General features: G+C 44.8%; 1 protein-coding gene across 3 annotated transcripts in view; it reads right to left on the reverse strand.

Moving 5' to 3' along the window:
- Positions 1-27,068, reverse strand: part of LOC121549721 (collagen alpha-1(XV) chain) — a 109,820-nt gene extending 82,752 nt beyond the window's left edge. The window contains exons 1-2 of one of the 3 annotated variants that reach the window (XM_041861565.2): positions 26,759-27,058; positions 26,590-26,660 (exon numbers count right to left, since the gene is read on the reverse strand). In XM_041861565.2, the coding sequence (XP_041717499.2) occupies positions 26,590-26,660; positions 26,759-26,769 (82 nt within the window). In that variant the 5' untranslated portion in view covers positions 26,770-27,058. Of the gene's footprint in view, positions 1-26,589; positions 26,661-26,758 lie in introns of all 3 variants that reach the window. The other 2 variants (XM_041861564.2, XM_041861566.2) reach the window with 2 other exon arrangements.
- Between the last annotated feature and the right edge of the window lie 884 nt (positions 27,069-27,952).

Raw genomic sequence — 27,952 nt, forward strand, 5'->3', positions numbered from 1 at the left:
CAATTCTGTTCCATTCAAAATCCTATTTTCCCTAACCCCTAACCCCTAACCCTAAAACTACCCCTAGCTCCAAACACCATAGTGCCCTCAAAGCTCATCACTAAGCTAAGGACCCTGGGACTAAACACCTCCCTCTGCAACTGGATCCTGGACTTCCTGATGGGCCGCCCCCAGGTGGTAAGGGTAGGGAACAACACATCAGCCACGCTGATCTTCAACACAGGGGCCCCTCAGGGGTGCGTGCTCAGTCCCCTCCTGTACTCCCTGTTCACTCATGACTGCAAGGCCAGGCACGACTCCAACACCATCATTAAGTTTGCCGATGACACAACAGCGGTAGGCCTGATCACTGACAATGACAAGACAGCCTATAGGGAGGAGGTCAGAGACCTGGCCGTGTGATGCCAGGACAACAACCTCTCCCTCAACATGATCAAGACAAAGGAGATGATTGTAGACTACAGGAAAAAGAAGAGGACTGAGCACGCCCCCATTCTCATCGACGGGGCTGTAGTGGAACAGGTTGAGAGCTTCAAGTTCCTTGGTGTCCACATCACCAACAAACTAACATGGTCCAAGCACACCAAGACAGTCGTGAAGAGGGCACAACAAAACCTATTCCCCCTCAGGAGACTGAAAAGATTTGGCATGGGTCCTCAGATCCTCAAAAGGTTCTACAGCTGCACCATCGAGAGCATCCTGACTGGTTGCATCACTGCCTGGAATGGCAACTGCTTGGCCTCCAACCGCAAGGCACTACAGAGGGTAGTGCGTACGGCCCAGTACATCACTGGGGCCAAGCTTCCTGCCATCCAGGACCTATATACTAGGCGGTGTCAGAGGAAGGCCCTAAAAATAGTCAAAGACTCCAGCCACCCTAGTCATAGACTGTTCTCTCTGCTACCGCACGGAAAGCGGTACTGGAGCGCCAAGTCTAGGTCCAAGAGGCTTCTAAACAGCTTCTACCCCCAAGCCATAATAATCCTGAACAGCTAATCATGGCTACCCGGACTATTTGCATTGACCCCACCCATCTTTTACGCTGCTGCTACTCTCTGTTTATTATCTATGCATAGCCACTTTAATAACTCTACCCACATGTACATATTACCCCAATTACCTCAACTAACCTGTGCCCCCGCACATTGACTCTGTACCGGTACCCCCTGTATATAGCCTCGCTATTGTTATTTTTACTGCTGCTCTTTAATTATTTGTTACTTTTATTTCTTATTATTTTATATGATGTTTTTAGTGATTTATTTTCATATTCTTTCTTAAAACTGCATTGTTGGTTAAGGGCTTGTAAGTAAGCATTTCACTGTAAGGTCTACACCTGTTGTATTCGGCGCATGTGACAAATAAAATGTGATGTGATTTGATTTGATTTGAACCCTAACCCTTAATGTAATTCTAACCTTAACCCTAAATCCCCTAGAAATAGCATTTGACCTTGTGGGGACCAACAAAATGTCCCCAGTTGGTCAAATTGTTGTTTGTTTACTATTTTTGTGGGGACTTCTGGTCCCCACAAGAATAGTTAAACACGTCCACACACACACACACACACACACACACACACACACAGACACACAGAACATTACAGGAACACAGACCACGCAGACTCAAGACATTCTCTAACATTGGAAATGATTTGGAAAAAGCTATATATTTAACAGTGTACAACCACCTAGTGTACAAAGTCTCATTTGAACCCTTTCTTACTGTCCATGGGTAACCTAATCACCCCCCATTCTGCTGAGTGTTGTACTTGGATAGGAGTGCAAATTATGAAGTGAGGTGTAAACCTCAGCAGACTGAATGGAACTTATATTATGAACGCAGGCGCTGTTGCGGTACAGGGGAGCACATTAAACAGCGTGCAGACAGACTGAGTCGAGACATTTTTTTAATGAACATCTGCATTCAACTGGGCTCATTACCCTGGTCCAGGGATCGACTTGGCCACGACCATCTGTGGTTTGTTCCCCTCTTCCCCCTTCCTCCCCGACAGGCTCAATCTTAAATTCCAGCAGTGCTTTTTCACCCGAGTCAGGAGAATCTAATGACGCTAGGGTAGCTGAGGTCATTCAGTCTACAGTAGATAGTCTCTGACCACAGAGTCCAGAATGAATGGCTGTTCATTATATGGTTTGTTATGGAAACAAGATGGTGAGCGTTATGGCTAACTGCTCTGCTGTGCGGGTCTACTGAGGCTTCGTAGCTAGTCAGACATCTTAGTTCACCACAGAGATGCTGAGATCAGCTAACGATCCGTGAACTTTGTGGGAGGATATGCTGTAATGTCCTCTGGTAATAATCTGGCAACCCGGGAAAAGAGAGTTTCTGCAATGCAAAGGCCTTCAGTAATCTGGCAACCCGGGAAAAGAGAGTTCAGCAATGCGAAGGCCTTCAGTAATCTGGCAACCCAGGAAAAGAGAGTTCTGCAATGCAAAGGCCTTCAGTAATCTGGCAACCACTATGTAAATGATCTCTATTTCCGCCATCACTACCATGGTGTTGGGAAGCTAGAGTCCCGAGACGCAAGGCTGTCAGACCACAAGGAGATAGTCTTACCACACCTTCTGTCTGCTGGATTCAAGAGTTTGGCTACGGTGAGACTAACTAGTAGGAGATAACCGCCAGCTAGTCAAAGATACAGGAAGAGTCAGAGTCTAGCAGAGTTAGCAGAGCCCATCTTTACAGCAGTGGAGTCTGCTGAGGGGAGGACGGCTCATAATAAATTCTGGAATGGCGCAAATGGAATGGCATCAAACACATGGAAACCATATGTTTGATGTATTCGATACCATTCTACCTATTCCGCTCCAGCCAATACCACGAGCCCGTCCTCCCCAATGAAGGTGCCACCAACCTCCTGTGATTTACAGCATGAGTGTGGGCCATGCATGAGCGGCCAGGGCCACTGTCAATCACCTTGGCTGGAGTGACAGATCACAGGGACTACAGAGGCCTGAGCTGAGAGAGAGGCCTCTCTGTCTGTCTCCGTATCTCCCTGAAGCACTTGCTTACCCACACACTCTCTCAAACACACTCACACACCTCCCCTTTCACCATATAGGGGACATCATATTCTCTCCATCTCTACACACCCACTCAGACAAGTATACACAGTCACACAACTGACACACTTTTTTTCCATATCTCTCTCAAGCGCGCGCACACACACACACACACACACACACACACGCACGCACACAGTGGGAGGTCAAGTGAAGGGGTGGAGGGGGGGTAAGGGGGACTCTGGAGAGCATTCTTGTGCCCCATCCAACATTCAGAGGACAGAGTGTGGCCTCTTCTCTGCCAGGCTGGTGGTCTTTCAGCCAACACCCCTTTGACCACAGAGCTGCACGGCCTCAGGTGGTCTGTAAAGACAGTCTGAGGACACAGGGAGAGAGAGAGAGAGAATGAGATACTCCACTGATGGAGAATGTTAATGTATGGCCCAAGTGGGGTATCAATGCTGTGTGTGTGTGTGTGTGTGTGTGTGTGTGTGTGTGTGTGTGTGTGTGTGTGTGTGAGTGTGAGTATGAGTGTGAGTGTGAGTGTGTGAGTGTGTGTACGTGAATGAGTGTGAGTGTGTGTTTGTGAGTGTGAGTGTGTGTGTGTGTGTGTGTGTGTGAGTGAGTGTGCATGTGAGTGTGTGAGTGAGTATGAGTGTGAGTGTGAGTGTGTGAGTGTGTGTGCGTGAATGAGTGTGAGTGTGTGTTTGTGAGTGTGAGTGTGTGTGTGTGTGTGTGTGTGTGTGTGAGTGAGTGAGTGTGCATGTGAGTGTGTGAGTGAGTATGAGAGTGTATGTGACTCCCGAGTGGCGCAGTGGTCTAAGGCACTGCATCGCAGTGCTAGCTGTGCCACTAGAGATCCTGGTTCGAATCCAGGCTCTGTCGCTGTGTGTGTGTTCACTTCAGGCCAAAATCCCATACCAAAACAGGGCCTACTAACATAGGCAAACATTTATAAGGAGGGGGTTACTGATAACGTTGTCTGGTCTCCTGTGTCATTCTGGCTAGGTATAATGTCATGGGCCAAAAAGCTCTGTATAACAGGTCACTGTTTCTCATGACTGGTCTACTCCTCCCAGACGTCTTTATCTCTAATCTAGATATTCTTTCAATTTTGGCCTCTAAGAGAAGCACGTTCACCTGGATTTTGGAAGGGTACACGTATTCGTATTGAACCGTTCGGTACGGGGACCTCGGGTCGGTCCGTGAACCCGAATGAATACAACAAATATTTTAAAAGATAATAACACTAGGCTATGCCTTCACTGCGTTGTATGCCATTGCCTCGTGAGTAAATCTGAGCTGAAAAAAACCATTGTAGGCTATCCCATTAAAACAACTACAGTCTATGCGCACGTTTTAGTCAAAATTCTAATCTTAACTGGCGGATTTCAAATAATCATTTTGTGGAGGAGCAGCCGGGAACTCTGTAGATGGCAAGTGGTGGGATCGACAAACCAGAATTGGAGGATCCTCCATCATCGTTTAAATCTCCAGTTTGGGAAGATTTTGGCTTCACAGTCGATTACAACGCCGATGGACAGAGAGTTGTGGAAGAATGTTAATAGTATGTTCTCCAATGACAGACAATGCCAGGAACATAGTGAATGATGTCACAACAGACAATGCCAGGAACATAGTGAATGATGTCACAACAGACAATGCCAGGAACATAGTGAATGATGTCACAACAGACAGGAACATAGTGAATGATGTCACAACAGACAGGAACATTGTGAATGATGTCACAACAGACAACGCCAGGAACATAGTGAATGATGTCACAACAGACAGGAACATTTTAAATGATGTCACAACAGACAGGAACATAGTGAATGATGTCACAAAAGACAACGCCAGGAACATAATGAATGATGTCACAACAGACAACAGACAGGAACATAGTGAATGATGTCACAACAGATAACGTCAGGAACACAGTGAATGATGTCACAACAGACAGGAACATAGTGAATGATGTCACAACAGACAACAGACAGGAACATAGTGAATGATGTCACAACAGATAACGCCAGGAACATAGTGAATGATGTCACAACAGACAATGACAAAAACATTGTGAATGATGTCACAACAGACAACAGACAGGAACATAGTGAATGATGTCACAACAGACAACAGACAGGAACATAGTGAATGATGTCACAAAAGACAATGACAAGAACATTGTGAATGATGTCACAACAGACAGGAACATAAGGAATGATGTCACAACAGACAACGCCAGGAACATAGTGAATGATGTCACAACAGACAGGAACATAGTGAATGATGTCACAACAGACAACGTCAGGAACATAATGAATGATGTCACAACAGACAACAAACAGGAACATAATGAATGATGTCACAACAGACAACAGACAGGAACATAGTGAATGATGTCACAACAGACAATGCCAGGAACATGGTGAATGATGTCACAACAGACAATGCCAGGAACATGGTGAATGATGTCACAACAGACAACAGACAGGAACATAGTGAATTATGTCACAACAGACAATAGACAGGAACATAGTGAATGATGTCACAACAGACAGCAGACAGGAACATAGTGAATGATGTCACAACAGACAACGCCAGGAACATAGTGAATGATGTCACAACAGACAGGAACATAGTGAATGATGTCACAACAGACAACAACATAGTGAATGATGTCACAACAGACAACAGACAGGAACATAGTGAATGATGTCACAACAGACAACAGACAGGTACATAGTGAATGATGTCACAACAGACAACAGACAGGAACATAGTGAATGATGTCACAACAGACAGCAGACAGGAACATAGTGAATTATGTCACAACAGACAGGAACATAGTGAATGATGTCACAACAGACAACAACATAGTGAATTATGTCACAACAGACAGGAACATAGTGAATGATGTCACAACAGACAACAGACAGGAACATAGTGAATTATGTCACAACAGACAGGAACATAGTGAATGATGTCACAACAGACAACAACATAGTGAATTATGTCACAACAGACAGGAACATAGTGAATGATGTCACAACAGACAACAGACAGGAACATAGTGAATAATGTCACAACAGACAACAGACAGGAACATAGTGAATGATGTCACAACAGACAACAGACAGGAACATAGTGAATTATGTCACAACAGACAGGAACATAGTGAATGATGTCACAACAGACAACGCCAGGAACATGGTGAATAATGTCACAACAGACAGGAACATAGTGAATAATGTCACAACAGACAACAGACAGGAACATAGTGAATGATGTCACAACAGACAATGACAGGAACATAGTGAATGATGTCACAACAGACAACAGACAGGAACATAGTGAATTATGTCACAACAGACAGGAACATAGTGAATTATGTCACAACAGACAACGCCAGGAACATGGTGAATGATGTTACAGAATGTCACGCCCTGACTCAGAGGACGCTTATATGTTGAGTCAGGGTGTGTATGTTCCTATGTTGTATTTTCTATGTTTAGATCTAGTATGTCTAGATCTATGTTGGCCGGTGTGGTTCCCAATCAGAGGCAGCTGTCGCTCGTTGTCTCTGATTGGGGACCATACTTAGGCAGCCTATTGGCACTAGTGGGTTGTGGGATCTTGTTCCGTGTGAGGTATGTTGTTTGTGTACCTTGGACTTCACGTTTCGTTTAGTTTGTTGTTTTGTCGTTGTTTATTCGGTTTAAATAAACATGTATGCATATCACGCTGCGCCTTGGTCTGACCCGTCTATGAACGAACGTGACAGAAGATCCCACCAAACGAGGACCAAACAGCGTGCCCAGGAAGAGCGAATAGCCATGTCACAGGTGGGCAAATGGTGGTCATGGGAGGAGATATTTGCGGGGAAAGGGCCATGGGCGAAGGTAGATGCCCAGGCAGGAGAGGTGAAACGGCGCCAACCGTGCCGACGACGGAGACCCGAGAGGCAACCCCAAGATAATTTTTTTGGGGGGGCCACACGGGGTGGATGACGAGGCTACAGGAGGCTCAAAGGGAGAAGGAAAACATAGAGGCACGGCTAGAGGAGCTGGTTAGGCAGCAGAAGCAAGTGGTGCACGTCGCCAGCCCGGTCCGGCCTGTTCCTGCCCCTCGTACCAAGCCAGTGGTGCGCGTCGCCAGCCCGGCCCGGCCTGTTCCTGCCCCTCGTACCAAGCCAGTGGTGCACGTCGCCAGCCCGGCCCGGCCTGTTCCTGCCCCTCGCACCAAGCCAGTGGTGCGCGTCGCCAGCCCGGTCCGGCCTGTTCCTCTCCACCGGTGCCCAGTTCAGTTCCGGTCAGCGGCTCCACTCCGGAGCCAGAGCAGTCCGCTCCACCGGTGCCTGATCCAGCTCCGGTCAGCTGCTCCACTCCGGAGCCAGAGCAGTCCGCTCCACCGGGGTCTAGTCCAGATCCGGTCAGCGGCTCCACTCCGGAGCCAGAGCAGTCCACTCCACCGGTGCCCAGTCCAGCTCTGGTCAGCGGCTCCAGTCCGGAGCCTGAGCAGTCCGCTCCACCGGTGCCCGGTCCAGCTCCGGTCAGCGGCTCCAGTCCAGACCCAGACGTCAGCCCCTCTCCAGGTTCGGGGTCTCCTACACCAGGGTCCAGACAGGGCTTGGAGTATAGTGGGAGGAAGGAGAGGGGAAGCAACGCACCGAGGTCTAGACCAGACCAGGGGCGCAACAGGGAGGCGGAGAGTGAGAGGTCGTCACGCCCTGAGCCGGATCCGCCTCCGAGGCGGAATGCCCACCTGGCCCCTACCCTGTTATGTGTATGTTGTGCGGTCGGAGTCCGCACCTTTGGGGGGGGGTACTGTCACGCCCTGACTCAGAGGACGCTTATATGTTGAGTCAGGGTGTGTATATTCCTTGTTGTGATGTTCTATGTTGTATTTTCTATGTTTAGATCTAGTATGTCTAGATCTATGTTGGCCGGTGTGGTTCCCAATCAGAGGCAGCTGTCGCTCATTGTCTCTGATTGGGGAGCATACTTAGGCAGCCTATTGGCACTAGTGGGTTGTGGGATCTTGTTCCGTGTGAGGTATGTTGTTTGTGTACCTTGGACTTCACGTTTCCTTTAGTTTGTTGTTGTTTATTCGGTTCAAATAAAACATGTAGGCATATCACGCTGCGCCTTGGTCTGACCCGTCTATGAACGAACGTGACACAGAAACTGGACTTTTTAATTTTAAAAACCGTTACACCCCTATTAAATACTATCCATTCAAAACTTCCTCGGTCAAACAGATCAAAAATAAGTCTGGGGGAATTAACAACGTTCAACAGTTTGGGATGGAATGTGAACACAAACTGTATCAGTGGTGATATTATATTGGAATGGAAGTCTGCTTATTCAAGGAAACCTCAACTATGCCCAAGTCCTTATTGGTGCGAAGAGATCTTATTAAAGTGGCTGAAAGACTGCAGCTTTCTGAAATTCTTGTTGTGAAGAACAACACAATACGTACAGTCCAGCCCATTCCTGCCCAGTTGGTACCAATCAAAAATAGCTTGTTCATTCGAGCTACCCGCTCTTGCCCCATCCCTTGCTGGTGCCTAGGCCAGTGTTATTTGGTTTGGGTAGATCATGGCTGTTGTAGTGTATGGCTGAAGGGGGGTTGTTTCAGAGGCCTTCCTGTGTGTTTAACCAGCTGTACTGCTGCCTCTCTGACCAAAGAGTACTCCGGCTCTATGACCAAATGGTACACCGGCTTCAATTGCTGCCCTCTTTGGCAGCTTGCCTCCAAAATGTCCCCCAGCGGTTTCAGGCCTTTTCGACAGCGAGCGTGAAAGCTTCCAGCCTGTCAGGGGAGGAGAGAGTGAACGATGACTGATGGCGTGCTTTGTAAAGGGAGGTCTGCAGTATACCGTGACCCCTTTAAGACTAGAGAGTCATCCACGAGGGGCCTTTTCTTAGGAGTGCAGTGGTCGTTCCAGAGTCATATAGAAGCCTCCTCTTGGCTTTGTATCACAGTGGGAGTCTGTAAAGTCTAAAGAGGGCCACTTGCAGTCCGCTCACCTTCCACTGAATCACGGTAGCACCATCGTTTCCATGGCGCCAGCCGATTGTGGCGGTTTGACGACAGTTGATGGAGCTGATCTCCTAACCAGACGCCCACTTCCCTTCTCCTACTGAGACGAAAAAAAGACCCAACACACTCCAACCTGAACCATCGCTTCAACTCCCATAACACGGTCACTCATACTCGGGTTCAAGTCGTCCTGGAACATTAAACTTCAATTTTTCACCCAGAAATTGGACAGTCGTCCTCTGACAATGTGCTTCCCAAATGGTGGGTCGACTCAGGACCCAGTGACCCACTTCTTCGGAATGGGAGAAGCAGCTAATTCCTTTAGGGTCACAGTTTTAGACTGCTAGAAACACTGGGCTTGTTTTCTTGGTAGGCCACAAGACAACTCCAAAAGCACATTTGGGAACTCAACGGGCAAAACTGGTTGATGTAACATCATAATGAATGTTCAACTAGTTGTAATGACATCATTTCAACCTGTTTTGCCCGCTGGGAACTAAACCCAGCCTTCTATGCTACTGCAACAACCCAATGCATGACGTTACCAAAGCAACGGTCAAAGCAGCTGTATGTTAAGACATTTGAACTGTATAGTTTCAACCTCTGCTGTACTTGGCCTACAGAGCAGTTTCAGCTTGACGTCCAGAGAAGCTGAAAGCTTGATTCATCGTTCTCATTAGAGGCAATAACATACAAGACCCAGGGTAAACACTCCTACCTCCCAGTGCAAAAATGTATCCACTCACAACTGTAAGTCGCTCTGGATAAGAGTGTCTGCTAAATGACTGAAATGAAATGTAAAGCTGTAGTCATCCAATGACCCAATAAATCCACTATGGACCAGGAAACTGTAACTGTTATGTAACCAATAAAGTTTGTTTCTCTTTGACTCTAATTCAAATTTCTCTTAATTTAGCAAGAAGGCAGACATACTGTACATTCATAGTAATTTGATTAATAAATGAAAAATATTGTGTGACCTTGAATAAATCCATTTCTCTTTAGTTAAAGGATCAGAGCCCTGCAGAACCAACCAACTGGACAGGCACGTCACAACCCATACATTGAACAGTAATCCTGTTTTACAATTACCAATAATCTTCCCTTTATGTGTTTTTACCCATAGAAGCACATCTAAATCAACAAGAGGTTATAAACGTGATATTCTAAGGCTTCCTCCAAAACGGCCAAGGTTCCAAATGAGATTCACGCTAACACAGTCACGCTAAAGTGAACCCTTTAACGAGGATCACAACCGCAGTTTATTGTGAAAAAGACACTTCCTAAATAAAATACTGTCTAAACATATCCATTTAGACCGGAGTGGTCATCTTACAGACAATTCAACTGACAGTCCAGGTAATTGAGTCCTGAGGCAAACGCTACAACTCAAGCCGTCTTCACCTGATCTTAAAACTGTCCAGATTGAGAACTTGACCTCTTTGGCTGCCAGTGCCTCTATAACAGAGGAGATAGCAGTTAGCTGTTAGAACCTATACATCCACACAACAAGTGGCTGGTGGCACAGGACCTAATTTCTCGGCTCTTTGATACCAAAACAACACTAAACATCTGAACTCGGACTCACTTCCACTAGGCGTAAACTGCAGAAATATAGATCCACAAAATGTAGTGAAAGATGTGAGCACCTGAGGAGCTTCCATGGCAGCTTTATGGTCAGCTGTCTTCGAATGACGGACAACCTGCTACTAAAGAGACTTCTTAGTAACTTCTAAGATATTTCTTGTTTATTTGCAAGAGGAAAACATTGTATACTGTTACCAGGCCAATATGGAGTGCTCTGCATGCGCCAAAGAGGAGTAATTGGGATTTTTATTTGCAGGTTCTCTCGTAAATGTGCTTCCTTGCCTCCAGTCTTTCTCTCTCCTTTGACAGTCTGTTTCTACTTAGGTCACCCACTCTCTCTTTTCAAGTTTAGAATGAGGCATCACCTTGATGGGGAAGTTAAACATCCAACAAGTCAGAGTTCAAAGGTCACACACTCTTTTTTTCAATTCTACTATTGGCGGAGGACACACCGCTCCCCTCGCTAAAAACGTTACACGAGACGTTACGAGACCGACCGAAAAAGCTACGACTACAATAATCCCCCATTCCCCCTTTCCTTTCGCACACCCCTGTTACACAGCAAGTAGTGAAGTACAGAGATTGCATCATCCAATGGAAAGTTCAATGGAAATTTGCTTCACACAAGTCAAAACAAACAGAGAGAAGGGGAGTGTTGGCAAAATTAAAAGCAGTCAGCCAGCCATTGAAAACGTAACCCTGGGAGAGAGAGAGAAGAGGAATAAGAAGAGTTGATACAGGATGTTGAAGAACTTCCTATGAAGTTTACTGAGAATGTCCAGTTGGCATTGGAAGAATTAAACGCTAAGTAATGTCAAAGATAAGCAGATCCAATCAGAACAAAGCGGATTGTTTGTATGAGGTCTATGACTATAAACTAAAGTGAACCCTTTAACGAGGATCACAACCGTAGTTTATTGTGAAAAAGACACTTCCTAAATAAAATACTGTCTAAACAGATCCATTCAGACCGGTGTGGTCATCTTACAGACAATTCAACTGACTAGCTAGTCTTAGGCAAGAAATAGTTATTTTTTTATTTATTTTAGTCCACCTCATTGACTGGCCATTTAACAGTGGCATGCATCGCTCTACAAACGGCCTGTCAGCAATAAAGGGCCCCACCTTGTAGAAGGGCTCCCCAAGACATGTCCCCTCGTCACAAACAATAAGGATTTCTCCCCGCATTTATCTAAATGGGTGCTAGGGTCTGTTCGTTGCCATGACACCTTTACCACCCCCTCTCTTATCCCTCCCCATCATCATGACCACAGGATCCTCCGAGACGTGGCACTGGATTATGTGTATGTTTATGGTTACCCACAATGCAGCAGGGGAGGACTGGCATCCTCGCACATCTGTCGTTTCTGACAAGTGGCTCCTCTAGCCCAGAAGTCTCTGCTCTAACCATTAACGTTAGGGTAAACCCTGGTCCCGGACACCGCTAGGGTAAACCCTGGCCCCAGACACCGCTAGGGTAAACCCTGGCCCCGGACACCGCTTCCAAAACCCATAGGTATTGTGTTCATTCAAAACACATTGGCTGAAAAGCACCCACCCTTCCCTTAGCCAAGAGTTCAACATAATACTCTCCATACATGCATTATACTGTGTCAATACACTCGCTCTGTGCCCAAAACTAACTCCAACCTTGACGGCCCACTTAACAAAGTTATGCTCAATACACCCACAATGGAGCGATTTCACAGCCAATGATATCTCAAGAACCGTGAGTGGAGATGGAATCTGAGCGGAGTTTATCTTTCATACCCAGGGTTTTGCCAATCAGAGCATTTTATATCACGGGTTGCCAGATATTCTACCCCCTGCATTGTGTTTCCCGTTAAAACCACAGCGTGACGACTCCCCTGGGCTTCGCATGGTTGCCAGGTCTGACTTAAAGCTGTTACAGTAAGCCAGTAAGCCAATATCAATAGCCATACAACACACTTTATATCCAAACAACGTTACCACCAAGTACATAAAACACACTAGTATTTGCTTGTGGACTTTGGCTTGAGATTGTCATCCGTAGCCTAACACTTATGGGTCATTAGCATCTTGACTAGGGAGGGGAAAGGGACAGTGGGCCATGCAGTGGGCCATGCAGTGGGCCATGCAGTGGGCCATGCAGTGGGCCATGCAGTGGGCCATGCAGTGGGCCATGCAGTGATGTGTGTAACCTCCGTGACATCTCTCCCCCGAAAAACACACGCTACGTTTCCATTCAAAAGTAATGTGCGATTGCTTTAGAAGAAGAAGAGATGTGGGAGAAAACATAGTTGAGTCAAGATCACAGATGGTTAACTCAAGACACTAAAACTGAGTGAGGGAGATACGGGTACATATTTAAAAGTAGCCCGAGTCTTATTGAGCACTGAATGAAACAATAATCATCAGACACTAAAGACAGTCAAGCTCATTGCAACTTCTTGACATTTCATATTTATTAAATCTGCATTTAACCCGAGATCTACAGTAGCTTGGCGAGGACAACACAGTCAAGGTCATTTGGGTCAATATTTATCCTCCCAACATGTTTGGATGTTTTTTTGAAGAGTCCCATGGAGCATAGTAATAGCCAGTTTGACAATCCTCATAACATTATGTCAGACCCATAACAATAGAATTACTATTTATATTGGCAGCTCATCATTACAGAGCATAACATCCAGCTCCACCTCTCTCAGGACACATCACATACTGTACAGAACTGTACTTCAGGACACACACACACACACACAGACACATAATACGCTGTAGAACTCGCTGTGGGTCTTCCAGAATGAGTCCCCACTGAGCCATATTCTGAGGTTTTGGCTGTGGATGGTGGTTTTCTGTTCTGTGCTGTAACTGGATGGATGAGGGAGAGTAATAATGAGTCTTTATGGAGCTCTTAGGCTCTCTTGAGACCATGAGACCATGTTATTATGTGACCATGTTATTATGACACCATGATATTATGAGACCATGTTATTATGAGACCATGAGATCAATCAAGAAGTCGGAAAAATAGGCAATTTAGTCTTTAGTCTCTGGATAAGAGCGTCTGCTAAATGATATAAAAAAACATATTGATTTGTTCCCATGGTGACGAAAATAAATATATACAAAAAGGAAAGCTACAAACAGGCATGCCCCAAACTCAACGTGAGCAAGACAAAGGAGCTGATCGTGGACTACAGGAAACGGAGGGCCGAGCATGCCATCATCCACATCAATGGGGCTGTAGTGGAGCGGATCGAGAGCTTCAAGAGACTCGTTGAAGGCATCACTAAGGAATTATCATGGTCCACAAACACCAACACAGTCGTGAAGAAGGCATGACAACGCCTCTTCCGCCTCAGAAGGCTGAAAAGATATGGCATGGGCCCTCAGACCCTCAAAAAGTTATACAGCTGCACCATTGAGAGCATCTTGACTGGCTCTGGCTGCATCACTGCTTGGTATGGCAACTACTTGGCATCCGACCGCAAGGCGCTACAGAGGGTAGTGCGTACAGCCCAGTATACATCATTGGGGCCGAGCTCCCTGCCATCCAGGACCTCTATACCAGGCGGTGTCAGAGGAAGGCCCTAAAAATTGTCAAAGATTCCAGCCACCCAAGTCATAGACTGTTCTCTTTTCTACTTTAGGCAAGCGGTACCGATGCAGTCTGGAACAAATAGGACCCTGAACAGCTTCTACCCCCAAGTCAAACAACTGCTAACTAGTTAGTTAAATAGTTAACCAATAGCTACCCGGATTATCTGCATTGACCCTTTTTGCACTAACTCTTTTGACTCATCACATACGCTGCTGCTACTGTTTATTATCTATCCTGTTGCCTGGTCACTTTCTCCCTACCTATATGTACATATCTACCTCAATTACTTCGTACCCCTGCACATCAACTCGGTACTGGTACCCTGTGTATATAGCCAAGTTATCATTACTCATTGTGTATTGATTCCTCGTGTTATTATTTGTCTATTAATTCTAATTGGCAGCACCTGATGTGCATATCACCCAGGCTCAGCCACTGGACAAGGTTGCTGCTGCCCCCTGGGGGATGGAGTATGGAGATGATAGTGAGTTGTAGTGTCTAAACTACCTAACCTATTCGCCAACAGTCTGGTCTTCCTGGAAACTCATGAGAATAGTCTCTCTCTCTCTCTCTCTCTCTCTCTCTCTCTCTCTCTCTCTCTCTCTCTCTCTCTCTCTCTCTCTCTCTCTCTCTCTCTCTCTCTCTCTCTCTCTCTCTCTCTCTCTCTCTCTCTCTCTCTCTCTCTCTCTCTCTCTCTCTCTCTCTCTCTCTCTCTCTCTCTCTCTCTCTCTCTCTCTCTCTCTCTCTCTCTCTCTCTCTCTCTCTCTCTCTCTCTCTCTCTCTCTCTCTCTCTCTCTCTCTCTCTCTCTCTCTCTCTCTCTCTCTCTCTCTCTCTCTCTCTCTCTCTCTCTCTCTCTCTCTCTCTCTCTCTCTCTCTCTCTCTCTCTCTCTCTCTCTCTCTCTCTCTCTCTCTCTCTCTCTCTCTCTCTCTCTCTCTCTCTCTCTCTCTCTCTCTCTCTCTCTCTCTCTCTCTCTCTCTCTCTCTCTCTCTCTCTCTCTCTCTCTCTCTCTCTCTCTCTTTCTTACTTTCTCTCTCTGTCTTCCATTAAAACAGTTAGGCGGACAGCATCCTTGGAAAAGTTGTAACCTAACCTCACCCCCCAACCCCTGCCTCACGAAAACAGCATGACAGCACCGCATACTACAGTCCAGTGTGGCTCCGTTGGTAGAGCATAGTGCTTGCAATGCCGGGGTTGTGGGTTCGACACCCTTGGGGAGTATAAGTCGCTCTGGATAAGAGTGTTTGCTAAATGACTAAAATGTAAATATTACATTATGAAATATTGTGAGATCTTGGATCTCTGACCGTGTGACATTTGCTTCTGATAAAGGATGTTCATTAACCATGCTGGGAAGCACAGACAGTCAGTGACCAGAGCATTGAGAGGTCAAGGCTAGAACAACAGGGACCACAGGGAATCCCCCTAGCCGAGTGACCTCAAATGACATAACGCATTGACTGCCTGTGCTTACGCAGAGTGCTGATACGTTATCTCCAAAAGCCAACCAAAAACCATTTGAAGTTGGATCATGAAAGATTCTGCAACAGCCGAGGCGCTAATCAAACAAGCAGCGTTTGAAGGATGCGCCACCCTTTTCAAAAGACAAGTTTACAATTTTTTCAGACGGAAAACACTGGAGCCCCAGTGCAACTTTATACATCTGTTGGCTGCAGATGGCTGCTCTGTCATTATGGGACACCCTCTCTCTAGTCTCATCACATCTGGTAAGAGAGAGAGAGAGAACAAACACAGCAACACACAGCAGTACTCAACAGCCAGACATGACGCCTGCTGCCTGTACTTCAAGAGGCTTCTCAGGGCTCAGAAGCTTCACTGTTGGGTGAGAGGAAAGACTCTGCTGGATATAATTTATGACACGTATTATATCTCTTATAGCTATACTTACAGTTGAAGTCGGAAGTTTACATACACTTAGGTTGGAGTCATTAAAACTCGTTTTTCAACCACTCCACAAATTTCTTTTTAACAAACTATAGTTTTGGCAAGTCGGTTAGGACATCTACTTTGCGCATGACACAAGTCATTTTTCCAACAATTGTTTATAGACAGATTATTTCACTTATAATTCACTGTATCACAATTCCAGTGGGTCAGAAGCTTACATACAGTGGGGGAAAAAAAAGTATTTAGTCAGCCACCAATTGTGCAAGTTCTCCCACTTAAAAAGATGAGAGAGGCCTGTAATTTTCATCATAGGTACACGTCAACTATGACAGACAAATTGAGAAAAAGAATTCCAGAAAATCACATTGTAGGATTTTTAATGAATTTATTTGCAAATTATGGTGGAAAATAAGTATTTGGTCACCTACAAACAAGCAAGATTTCTGGCTCTCACAGACCTGTAACTTCTTCTTTAAGAGGCTCCTCTGTCCTCCACTCGTTACCTGTATTAATGGCACCTGTTTGAACTTGTTATCAGTATAAAATACACCTGTCCACAACCTCAAACAGTCACACTCCAAACTCCACTATGGCCAAGACCAAAGAGCTGTCAAAGGACACCAGAAACAAAATTGTAGACCTGCACCAGGCTGGGAAGACTGAATCTGCAATAGGTAAGCAGCTTGGTTTGAAGAAATCAACTGTGGGAGCAATTATTAGGAAATGGAAGACATACAAGACCACTGATAATCTCCCTCGATCTGGGGCTCCACGCAAGATCTCACCCCGTGGGGTCAAAATGATCACAAGAACGGTGAGCAAAAATCCCAGAACCACACGGGGGGACCAAGTGAATGACCTGCAGAGAGCAGGGACCAAAGTAACAAAGCCTACCATCAGTAACACACTACGCCGCCAGGGACTCAAATCCTGCAGTGCCAGACGTGTCCCCCTGCTTAAGCCAGTACATGTCCAGGCCCGTCTGAAGTTTGCTAGAGTGCATTTGGATGATCCAGAAGAGGATTGGGAGAATGTCATATGGTCAGATGAAACCAAAATAGAACTTTTTGGTAAAAACTCAACTCGTCGTGTTTGGAGGACAAAGAATGCTGAGTTGCATCCAAAGAACACCATACCTACTGTGAAGCATGGGGGTGGAAAAATCATGCTTTGGGGCTGTTTTTCTGCAAAGGGACCAGGACGACTGATCCGTGTAAAGGAAAGAATGAATGGGGCCATGTATCGTGAGATTTTGAGTGAAAACCTCCTTCCATCAGCAAGGGCATTGAAGATGAAACGTGGCTGGGTCTTTCAGCATGACAATGATCCCAAACACACCGCCCGGGCAACGAAGGAGTGGCTTCGTAAGACGCATTTCAAGGTCCTGGAGTGGCCTAGCCAGTCTCCAGATCTCAACCCCATAGAAAATCTTTGGAGGGAGTTGAAAGTCTGTGTTGCCCAGCGACAGCCCCAAAACATCACTGCTCTAGAGGAGACCTGCATGGAGTAATTGGCCAAAATACCAGCAACAGTGTGTGAAAACCTTGTGAAGACTTACAGAAAACGTTTGACCTGTGTCATTGCCAACAAAGGGTATATAACAAAGTATTGAGAAACTTTTGTTATTGACCAAATACTTATTTTCCACCATAATTTGCAAATAAATTCATTAAAAATCCTACAATGTGATTTTCTTTTCTCATTTTGTCTGTCATAGTTGACGTGGACCTATGATGAAAATTACAGGCCTCTCTCATCTTTTTAAGTGGGAGAACTTGCACAATTGGTGGCTGACTAAATACTTTTTTTCCCCACTGTACACTAATTTGACTGTGCCTTTAAAAAGCTTGGAAAATTCCAGAAAATGATGTCATGGCTTTAGAAGCTTCTGATAGGCTAATTGACATAATTTGAGTCAATTGGAGGAATACCTGTGGATGTATTTCGAGGCCTACCTTCAAACTCAGTGCCTCTTTGCTTGACATCATGGGAAAATCAAAATAAATCAGCCAAGACCTCAGAAAAGAAATTGTAGACCTCCACAAGTATGGTTAATCCTTGGGAGCAATTTCCAAACGCCTGAAGATACCACGTTCATCTGTACAAACAATAGTACGCAAGTATAAACACCATGGGACCACGCAGCCGTCATACCGCTCAGGAAGGAGACGCGTTCTGTCTCCTAGAGATGAACGTACTTTGGTGCAAAAAGTGCAAACCAATCCCAGAACAACAGCAAAGGACCTTGTGACTATGCTGGAGGAAACAGGTACAAAAGTATCTATATCCACAGTAAAACAAGTCCTATATCGACATAACCTGAAAGGCCGCTCAGCAAGGAATCAAATCAAATCAAGTTTTATTGGCCACATGCGCCAAATACAACAGGTGCAGACATTACAGTGAAATGCTTACTTACATCCCTTAACCAACAGTGCATTTATTTTTTATAAAAAAGTAAAATAAAACAACAACAAAAAAGTGTTGAGAAAAAAAGAGCAGAAGTAAAATAAAATAACAGTAGGGAGGCTATATATACAGGGGGGTACCGGTGCAGAGTCAATGTGCGGGGGCACCGTCTAGTTGAGGTAGTTGAAGTAATATGTACATGTAGGTAGAGTTAAAGTGACTATGCATAAATAATTATCAGAGTAGCAGCAGCGTAAAAAGATGGGGTGGGGGGGCAGTGCAAATAGTCAGGGTAGCCATGATTAGCTGTTCAGGAGTCTTATGGCTTGGGGGTAGAAGCTGTTGAGAAGTCTTTTGGACCTAGACTTGGCACTCCGGTACCGCTTGCCGTGCGGTAGCAGAGAGAACAGTCTATGACTAGGATGGCTGGAGTCTTTGACAATTTTAAGGGCCTTCCTCTGACACCGCCTGGTATAGAGGTCCTGGATGGCAGGAAGCTTGGCCCCAGTGATGTAATGGGCCGTACGCACTACCCTCTGTAGTGCCTTGCGGTCGGAGGCCAAGCAGTTGCCATACCAGGCGGTGATGCAACCAGTCAGGATGCTCTCGATGGTGCAGCTGTAGAATTTTTTGAGGATCTGAGGACACATGCCAAATCTTTTCAGTCTCCTGAGGGGGAATAGGCTTTGTCGTGCCCTCTTCATGACTGTCTTGGTGTATTTGGACCATGATAGTTCGTTGTTGATGTGGACACCAAGGAACTTGAAGCTCTCAACCTGTTCCACTACAGGAAGAAGCCACTGCTCCAAAACCACCATAAAAAAGCCAGACTACGGTTTGCAACTGCAAATGGGGACAAAGCTCGTACTTTTTGGAGAAATGTCCTCTGGTCTGATGAAACAAAAATATAACTGTTTGGCCATAATGACCATCGTTATGTTTGGAGGAAAAAGGGGTTTGCTTGCAAGCCGAAGAACACCATCCCAACCGTGAAGCACGTGGGTGCCAGCATCATGCTGTGGGGGTGCTTTGCTGCAGGAGGGAGTGGTGCACTTCATAAAATAGATGGCATCATGAGGAAGGAAAATTATGTGGATATATTGAAGCAATATCTCAAGACATCAGTCAGGAAGTTAAAGCTTGGTCGCAAATGGGTCTTCCAAATGGACAATGACCCCAAGCATAATTCCAAAGTTGTGGCAAAATGGCTTAAGGACAACACAGTCAAGGCATTGGAGTGGCCATCACAAAGCCCTGACCTCAATCCTATAGAAAATGTGTGGGCAGAACTGAAAAAGCGTGTGCGAGCAAGGAGGCCTACAAACCTGACTCAGTTACACCAGCTCTGTCAGAAGGAATGGGCCAAAATTCACCCAACTTATTGTGGGAAGCTTGTGGAAGGCTACCCGAAATGTTTGACCCAAGTTAAACAATTTAAAGGCAATGCTACCAAATACTAATTGAGTGTATGTAAACTTCTGACCCACTGGGAATGTGATGAAAGAAATAAAAGCTGGAATAAATAATACCGTCGGTATTTCGAAATACCCCAGTATGCGGTATAAACGGTATATCGCCCAAGTCTCTGGTCTCCTAGAAACAGACACCTGCTTGTTTTCCTCCACGTCTTTCCTCTCTGACAGTGACTCTCCAGATCGGGATACATCTCCCATCAGGCCTCTTTCTGTCTGTCGCATTGCGCCAAGGCATTCCATGGGCGCTCCCAGAAAAGATATTTCATACAGGTTTCACCTATGTCGTGACGTGACTTTCATTGTTGTGATGACTATTATTTATCAAATAATTACCTACTATGTTTAATTGTTAAATTATTAATGTGTGTATTAAGTGGTCCTCTGTAGCTCAGCTGGTAGAGCACGGTGCTTGTAACGCCAAGGTAGTGGGTTCGAACCCCGGGACCACCCATACACAAAAAAAATGTATGCACGCATGACTGTAAGTCGCTTTGGATAAAAGCGTCTGCTAAATGGCATATTATTATTATTATATTATTAATTAACTCATTAGGAATTTGGGGCACCACGGGAAAAGTTCTTTAACAAGTTAACGTTTCCCGAATTAACTCTAAAGATATCTAGATATCTCTTATCATTTAACAGTCATTTATTAATCATTTACCTCATATCAGTCTCATTCTGAAAGTCGTAGGCTCTTTAAGTCTGCATGAACCCGGGTGTTACTGATCATTCCGTACCACACAAATTGATGTAATTATTTATATACTAACTAATTTAAAATGATAACACAAGATACAAACACGTACACGGTATAGGTAGGGATTAGAAACTTAATACAATGAAAACGGGTCCCTAGCAGACTAACACAATATGACACTTGTTACAAAAGATGGCGAGTTAAAGACAGAGAGAGAGAGAAAACACTTGGATATACATGGACCTACGCTCACAGTAATCCTAACACTTTGCCTGGAACTGCCGCCCGTTTGGGAAGAAAAGCAATGCATGTATTTGCGTGTTGGAGGTCTTTGTCGTGTATCTCTGTTGGACCCAGGCATTCGTGGGAAGGGTTCGATTGGGCCTTGTCTTTCAGATGGCCTTTTAGATGTAAGGCTCAGATTGTCCACAAGAGGTCACAATGTCCTTCTTCTTAGTGGTCTGTTTATTTTCACTCGTTCTGGAAGTGGTCTTCTGAGGACGGCTAATCAGCCATGTCGATGATCCCCTGTGGGGTGATGAGAGCAGTGTAGTAGACGATGGTTTGAAGAGAGTAACAGGATGGTCCCACTTAGATACAGTACTTGGAACAGCTACTCAGCCGTAACATTGATTGTTAGCGGAGGCAACTTTGTCGTCTTCACCTCGTGTTGATTTTCAGGGTCGGGACCAATATGGACAAAAGCTGCAGCTTGAGGTCCGTCTTGTCTGATCTGATCATTCTTATCTCAATCTTTTATGCACTCTGGTAAAGAGGGGCGTTTCCGTCATACTGACACGCTCTCTGAGCTCCCTCGGGCGTGGCTAGTTACGAGGCAAAAGTATTATCATCACTATGATCTTGATCACATTCCTATCTTCATGAAAACAATATCTTCCTCCTTGATATTTTCTACCCAAGGTAAAGGATGTACTCCTGATATCCACAGTGTAAAAGCTCTTCAAGTCATAATGTTTTCCTTATAAACGCCTTTATACCATTTTTAATGACATCACAAAATAGACATTCATTTTTCCATTTCCATATTCCATTTCTCATCATTCCCAACGTTTGGATGTTGAAATATATTGTCCCAATGTTCATTGTTGGATGTTGAAGTTTTTGGGCGGCAAAAAAGTTTCTGAAACAAAGGACATTCCTTTCACCATACTAGAGGGCCAGAGATAGATTCTCCTATCTCTAATTTATGGCAGTATTAAGGTGTCAAGACCGTCACAGCCCCCCCTGTGGGTGAGAGGGTGTGGTTGTTGTCGGCCATTTGCCAAGCTGATGTGAGGCCTTCGATCCTCACCCAGGGAGAGTCATGACACCTATTAATTAATGGATTTGATGCACTTCTAAACCCTTTGGAATGTGACCTAATGTAGGAACATTTTCTTTCTTAGTTTCAGGCAGCATTCAGGTCTCTTTGGAAGGAGAGGCTCAAACCCAAGGTTCTTTCCTGGTGAATAAAGGTTAGATAAATAAATGCCGGCCTGATAAAAATAAAAGTGTGTGTGTGTGTGTGTGTGTGTGGGGGGGGGGGGGCATGTTTCATTTGATCCAAGACCTCAAAATTAAAGAGAGAAAAAAACGATGCACTACGCTCTTTTATTAACAAAGCTGTGATTTCAACAGGCCAATTAATGCAACGAAATTAAAGAGATAAGGACAGAAGAGAGGGCGGAAAGGAAATTAGGAAAGGAGTTCGATATCAACACCAGTCACCACAGTAAATTGCAGTGCCTCCAGGATTTCGCAGGGATTTTTTGTGATATTTGTGGGCAAAAATGCCTGTGGCAATTCTGACATTTTGCATGGGAATGTGCAATGATTTGGTCTAATTTGTCGCAAAAACGCGCTCACAAGGGAAAAGGTTTGTTGACGTGTGGCTTGACAGCAACAGGACTCCAGTTAGCTTACAATAGATTATATAAAAGGTCCCACCTTCTCCTCCCCTTCCCCTGCCTGTCTGTCCATTTCTCCCTCACATGTTCACACACACACTGTCCGTTTGGGGAGAGGAGAGAGGACTAAACTGAACCGCCCAGTTTGATGAATATCCATCTCCATCCTCCTCTGCTTAATATTGTCCAGAGTTTGGGAGAGTTTGGAACTTGGAAGCAGAAATTGTTTCGCATTTCAAGTCAAATACAGCAGCAGCTGTCAGGAAGGGACAGAGGGAGCAAAGATTTACATATAACATAAATAAATGCTTACCATGTGTGGCCTGGGCCCCACTTGTATGTCTCTTTTACTGAAAGGAAGCCCTAAATCATTTTTATTACATATCTCAGTACAGGACATCAGGTACAACCATCACCTCTCTGCTTTTCACTCAAATTCTAGACAGGAATATGGGCGCAATGTGGATTTAAATCAAGGTAGCCCAGCAACATTCCCACAGTCTCATCAGGACGATGCCTTGCTTTACTTAAAGGGATAGTTCGCCCCCCAAAAGGAAAGCTCCTCTGTACGAACTCAGCTCGGCTTTGGACCACTTAAAGGGAAAGTCCACTCAAAAAACGGTCTTTTTTGGTATTTGTTTCATTAGCCCACTGTTGATACAGTCCCAAAATGTTTTTTTTTTGCACGTCAGCAGTCAAGTTAAGATATTCAACCTTCAAGAAGCAAAAAGTGTTACCGGCCACATCGTCATGATGATGCAAACTGAGGTGTTGAGTCTGTTGACATTCATTATTGGCCACGCCGCTGTGAGGGGTGATGCAGTCTGATTTCTGGCCCTACTACTTCCTCACAGCCAGGACAGAGCTGCCACTCAGTCATCCTTCATTACAGCTAACCTTAGCAGCCTGGCAGAAGGCCTCTCTCCCGCTCTGTTGTCCCGACATGGGAGCAGCCCTGGGAGGACAAACTAACCATCCAGAATAAAGAGTATATAGGTGCACGTACACACGCACACACACGCACACATTTTTGGCATGCTTCTGAGTGATACATCTTATCCTATCATGAGACGCTGTACAGACGTTTACATTCATTTCAGGAAAGCATCTCTTTGAAAGCATACAGTTCCCATAAATATATACCCTATAGCAACAGCCCTCAGCTCCCCTCCTAAGGAGAATCAGTTGGTGGTCCTCACATGGCATAAGCATGTCAGTACAGAATAATGAACAGCTCTATCTTATAGTAAGGTGCTGTTAGGCCCCAGTCAACTGAGAGCAGGAGCCGCGACTGAAAACCAACTGCGCCACCTCCTAGTCATCATCATCATCATCATCATTAGAGGCACTAGTGAAACAGATGGGATTACTTTTCCTCCAACAACACCTCCAATGGTTCTCTCTTAGTATATAGGCTACGTACAGTACGGACTAGGTTACAGGAAAATAGTTATGTCAGCACTGTTTGGAGATGCATCACTGTGCTTCTCTTTTGAACAACACCCATTGTCTCTGTGTCTATTAAAACAGTCCCATAAACATCTTTAAGAGAGACTTTTGCATGTGTGGACCAGATGGAGGTGCGCCAACACTAAGCACACTGCCAAAATTACACCCACCTTCCCATTAACATGAGCAGGCCACCTCCACACGCACTGTAAGCCTAAGCATCTAAAATGTTACGGTCCTGGCTCCACTGTATAAAGACATTCGACATAATCCCTTCAAATGGTGCATTTATAGGCTCTAATTAACCTATTGAAGGATTTAATCGTAGATAAACAGGTCATTAGGACATCAACATATTTAGGTTTAAGAGGCATCAGTCTTCAACCGTTATCTGAATTGGAAATGCTTAATCGTGCATTTAGACTGGGGCTAGCACTAAAGCCGGAATGGCTCTTTGTGCCTACTGGCTGACTAAATCCACATTAACGAGCATTAAGAGCGACAAATCACCATGAGTGAATTCCCACAAACTCATTTTTACGATGTCTCCGCAAGAAAAACTACCTAACTAGCAATGCCAATACCTCGTACTCCTGGTATGTGTAAAGGCTCATTACGATGCCAGGTATTTGTCTAGGACTAGGCTGATAAGAAAACCATTAGTGCTAGTCCCTATCACTGCACATGGAGCCTACAATGGCTGCGTTTAGACAGGCAGCCCAATTTTGATATTTTGACCAATCACATCAAAGATCTTTTCACATCAGATCTTTTTCAGAGCTGATCTGATTGGTCAAAAGACCAATTAGTGACAAAAATATCAGAATTGGGCTGCCCTACTTCAGGGAACAAGAGATGGGTAATAAGTATTGATGGTGGGTAGGCTACAGCACAAAACTCCAAAATTGGTAATACCAGCTCGATTTCAACAAATACACAAAGATGGGACGTTTCTATGCGACAGCTTTGTTTGTTAGAGTATTTACGGCATACATGTGCCTGGAAATATTTGTTCCTTATGATCTTCTCTGGCAAAAGCAGCGCACACTGGACAATTTTTTTATCCGAAAAAAGTTAATCATCTTCGAGCAGCTTATGAATAATGGCACGGCCACAAACCGAACAGCTGACAGCCCCTGCGCGGTGATCCACAACAAATACAGTCGAGGAAACTGTCAGGCGAAAACAACTAAAGGTGCTTTTCTGAGGTCACGTCAGAGTGGTGATTATACACTGAGTTTACAAAACATTAAGAACTGCGTGCGTTTCTACTGATGAAGAGCGACAGTAATTATCTGTCAGTCTGCACACGGTCCTTTATCATGACGAGCCGTATTTAACATTAATGAAATGAAGAAGCCTCATATCAACCCACGCGTTGACCTTGAGTTGAAGTTGAAGCCAAGTCAGGGACCTGTCATTAGACAGATGCATACATGCTGGCATGCGCACAGACAGACAGACACACAGACACACCCCAACACCATTTGAAAGTGTATCCTTTTTCTTTGACCCAGGCACAGAATCAGTCCCAACTGTCCTATGAAATGCTAAATCCAATTATTTCTACTGGATGGTTACATGTGGAAATGTATAGCACTCGCTCTACTGCTCCAACTCAATTGGTTAGCTACTGATGCAACGGGTAGCCTATGCGCTCCGTCATGAAAACACATAGCCATCTGGAGATGACCCGTCTGCGTCCATGATTACACTGCAACACTAGTCTGTCCGTGTCAATTCCTTTCCGTGGCCAATGCAATCACAGGCAATGTATTAGCCTGGGTCGCTCACATCATGCATTACTTTGCTCTGTAGCAGGACCATTAATCACGGAGCCGTCCGTGACAGATCATTGAAAAGTATCCGCAGACACTGAGCGCACAGCAAGCGCATCAGTTTAAGCTCTCCAAATTGTTCCACTCTGTGAACATGTTCTGGCTGCGCAATTTTTTTTAAAAGTGTCGCACTGTCAAGTTATGTGATAGAGCTTTACCAGAATTACACTTTAAGCAAATAACAATGGCATTGCTTGGTTTTAGGTTGTTGATGCTGTCAAAGACTTGCGCTGCGTATTACCACCCAGAAGGTTCATCCAACTCAGCGGTTTCATGCATCAGTCTGTATGACTTAAAAAGGTAATCAAGTTAAAAAACATTCTTAAATCCCAACACTAGACCCACAAAGAAAGCGTTTATGGATCCATCACTCAGTTTCATAACGCTATAATAATTGCACAGGACCAACGTCCAAAAAAGTTTAACTTTATTCAAAGGCATTGCACCAAGGGATTTTAGAATACGATGTGCATTATCACAAAATCCTATCACTAAACACGCACTGACTATGTGACTTCATCAAGCTATTGGGCAAAATGCATGCATGAATGAACGGATGCATATTTGCTAAGCTATATATACTTTCTCACAGTTGCGCAATACCAAACCACTTGAGCCAAATGAGAGAGAACAGATCAAAACATGATGAGCGTCACATACCGTGGCGATATGGAGTCGACAGTTGGCAGTACCACAGGGCGAAATGTATTCCAACGGACCACAGGGAGAGGCTGATGATAAAGCGGGGAAAAAAGTTAAGAATTTAGCTGAGTAACATTTTTGGTTTGTCAAAACACTTTCAATACGCGTAAAATACGCGTGAATTTACCGTGAAGTCATCTTCAGTCTTGGTAAGTCCACACAAAAGTCCTCTTGTTCCAATGTGATAGTGGTAAAAGTTGGAGCCCCGCTCTATCCCTCACTCACTCACTCTCTCTTTAAAATATATCGCTCTCCACTCTCTCTCGGTTTCCTTGGACTGCCGCAGTTCCAAATGAAACAAAGGCCGCTTTAGTCCTCCAGGACCGAAGCGGTCCTCAAACACTGAAATCTGACTCCTCACAGTCGCTCCTCGTGGACTCTCACCTCATATAACGCACAACAAGTTCCCTTCCTCTCGATTAAGGAGCTCTCTCTCTCTCCTGCCTTTCTCCTGTTTTTATATGGTTCTTATCTGGCCTTGAAATTAGAAAATATTCATCAGGCACAGACGCACACATTTTTTTTGTATAAAAAAAGTGTAAGTTATCACTTGTAGATATTACATTTCTGTGATGAATATTCACATCACCTATACCAAACCAGTTGAGGTCAGTGTTAATGGGGTTTTGGTTTGAGTGGCAAACCTGTCCACTACTTATACCCTTCTGTTGACTTCTAATGGCTATGACCAAATAAAGGATTTAATAAAGAGTCAACAACAAAACATTTTGCTTTTTAAGAGAACATCTCCATTAGAAATGCAGTATATGCCAGCACAACATTTTTAAAAAAGTATTCTTTGATCATCATTATGACTAATAACGGTAACCAGTAACCACAGCGACAGAGTTTAGTCTAAAAGACTCTGAACTCACAGATACTGTATACCTACACACTTATTTTGAATCTACAGCTGTTGACTGTATGCACAGTCCATGATTTACCCACCCCGACCTCTGGTCTGGATGTACAGTCAAGATGGAATCCGGCATCCATGTGGTCCTCTGTAGCTCAGCTGGTAGAGCACGGCGCTTGTAACGCCAAGGCAGTGGGTTCGATCCCCGGGACCACCCATACACAAAACAAACAAAAAAATGTATGCACGCATGACTGTAAGTCGCTTTGGATAAAAGCGTCTGCTAAACGGCATATTATATTATTATTATTATATCCAGGTCCCAAGAGCCTTGATGTCTATCTGGGAGATGCCTTTGTGGTGTGTGAGGTGGGTAGGATAGATAAGAACTGCTCTAAAATTCCCTTCCCATCCACAGCCCAGACTGATGCAGACGGGTCACAGCCATGAGTGAAGCTATGTGAG

This window comes from Coregonus clupeaformis, chromosome 34 (genome assembly GCF_020615455.1).
Source record: "Coregonus clupeaformis isolate EN_2021a chromosome 34, ASM2061545v1, whole genome shotgun sequence".
In the NCBI taxonomy this organism is placed as follows: domain Eukaryota; kingdom Metazoa; phylum Chordata; class Actinopteri; order Salmoniformes; family Salmonidae; genus Coregonus; species Coregonus clupeaformis.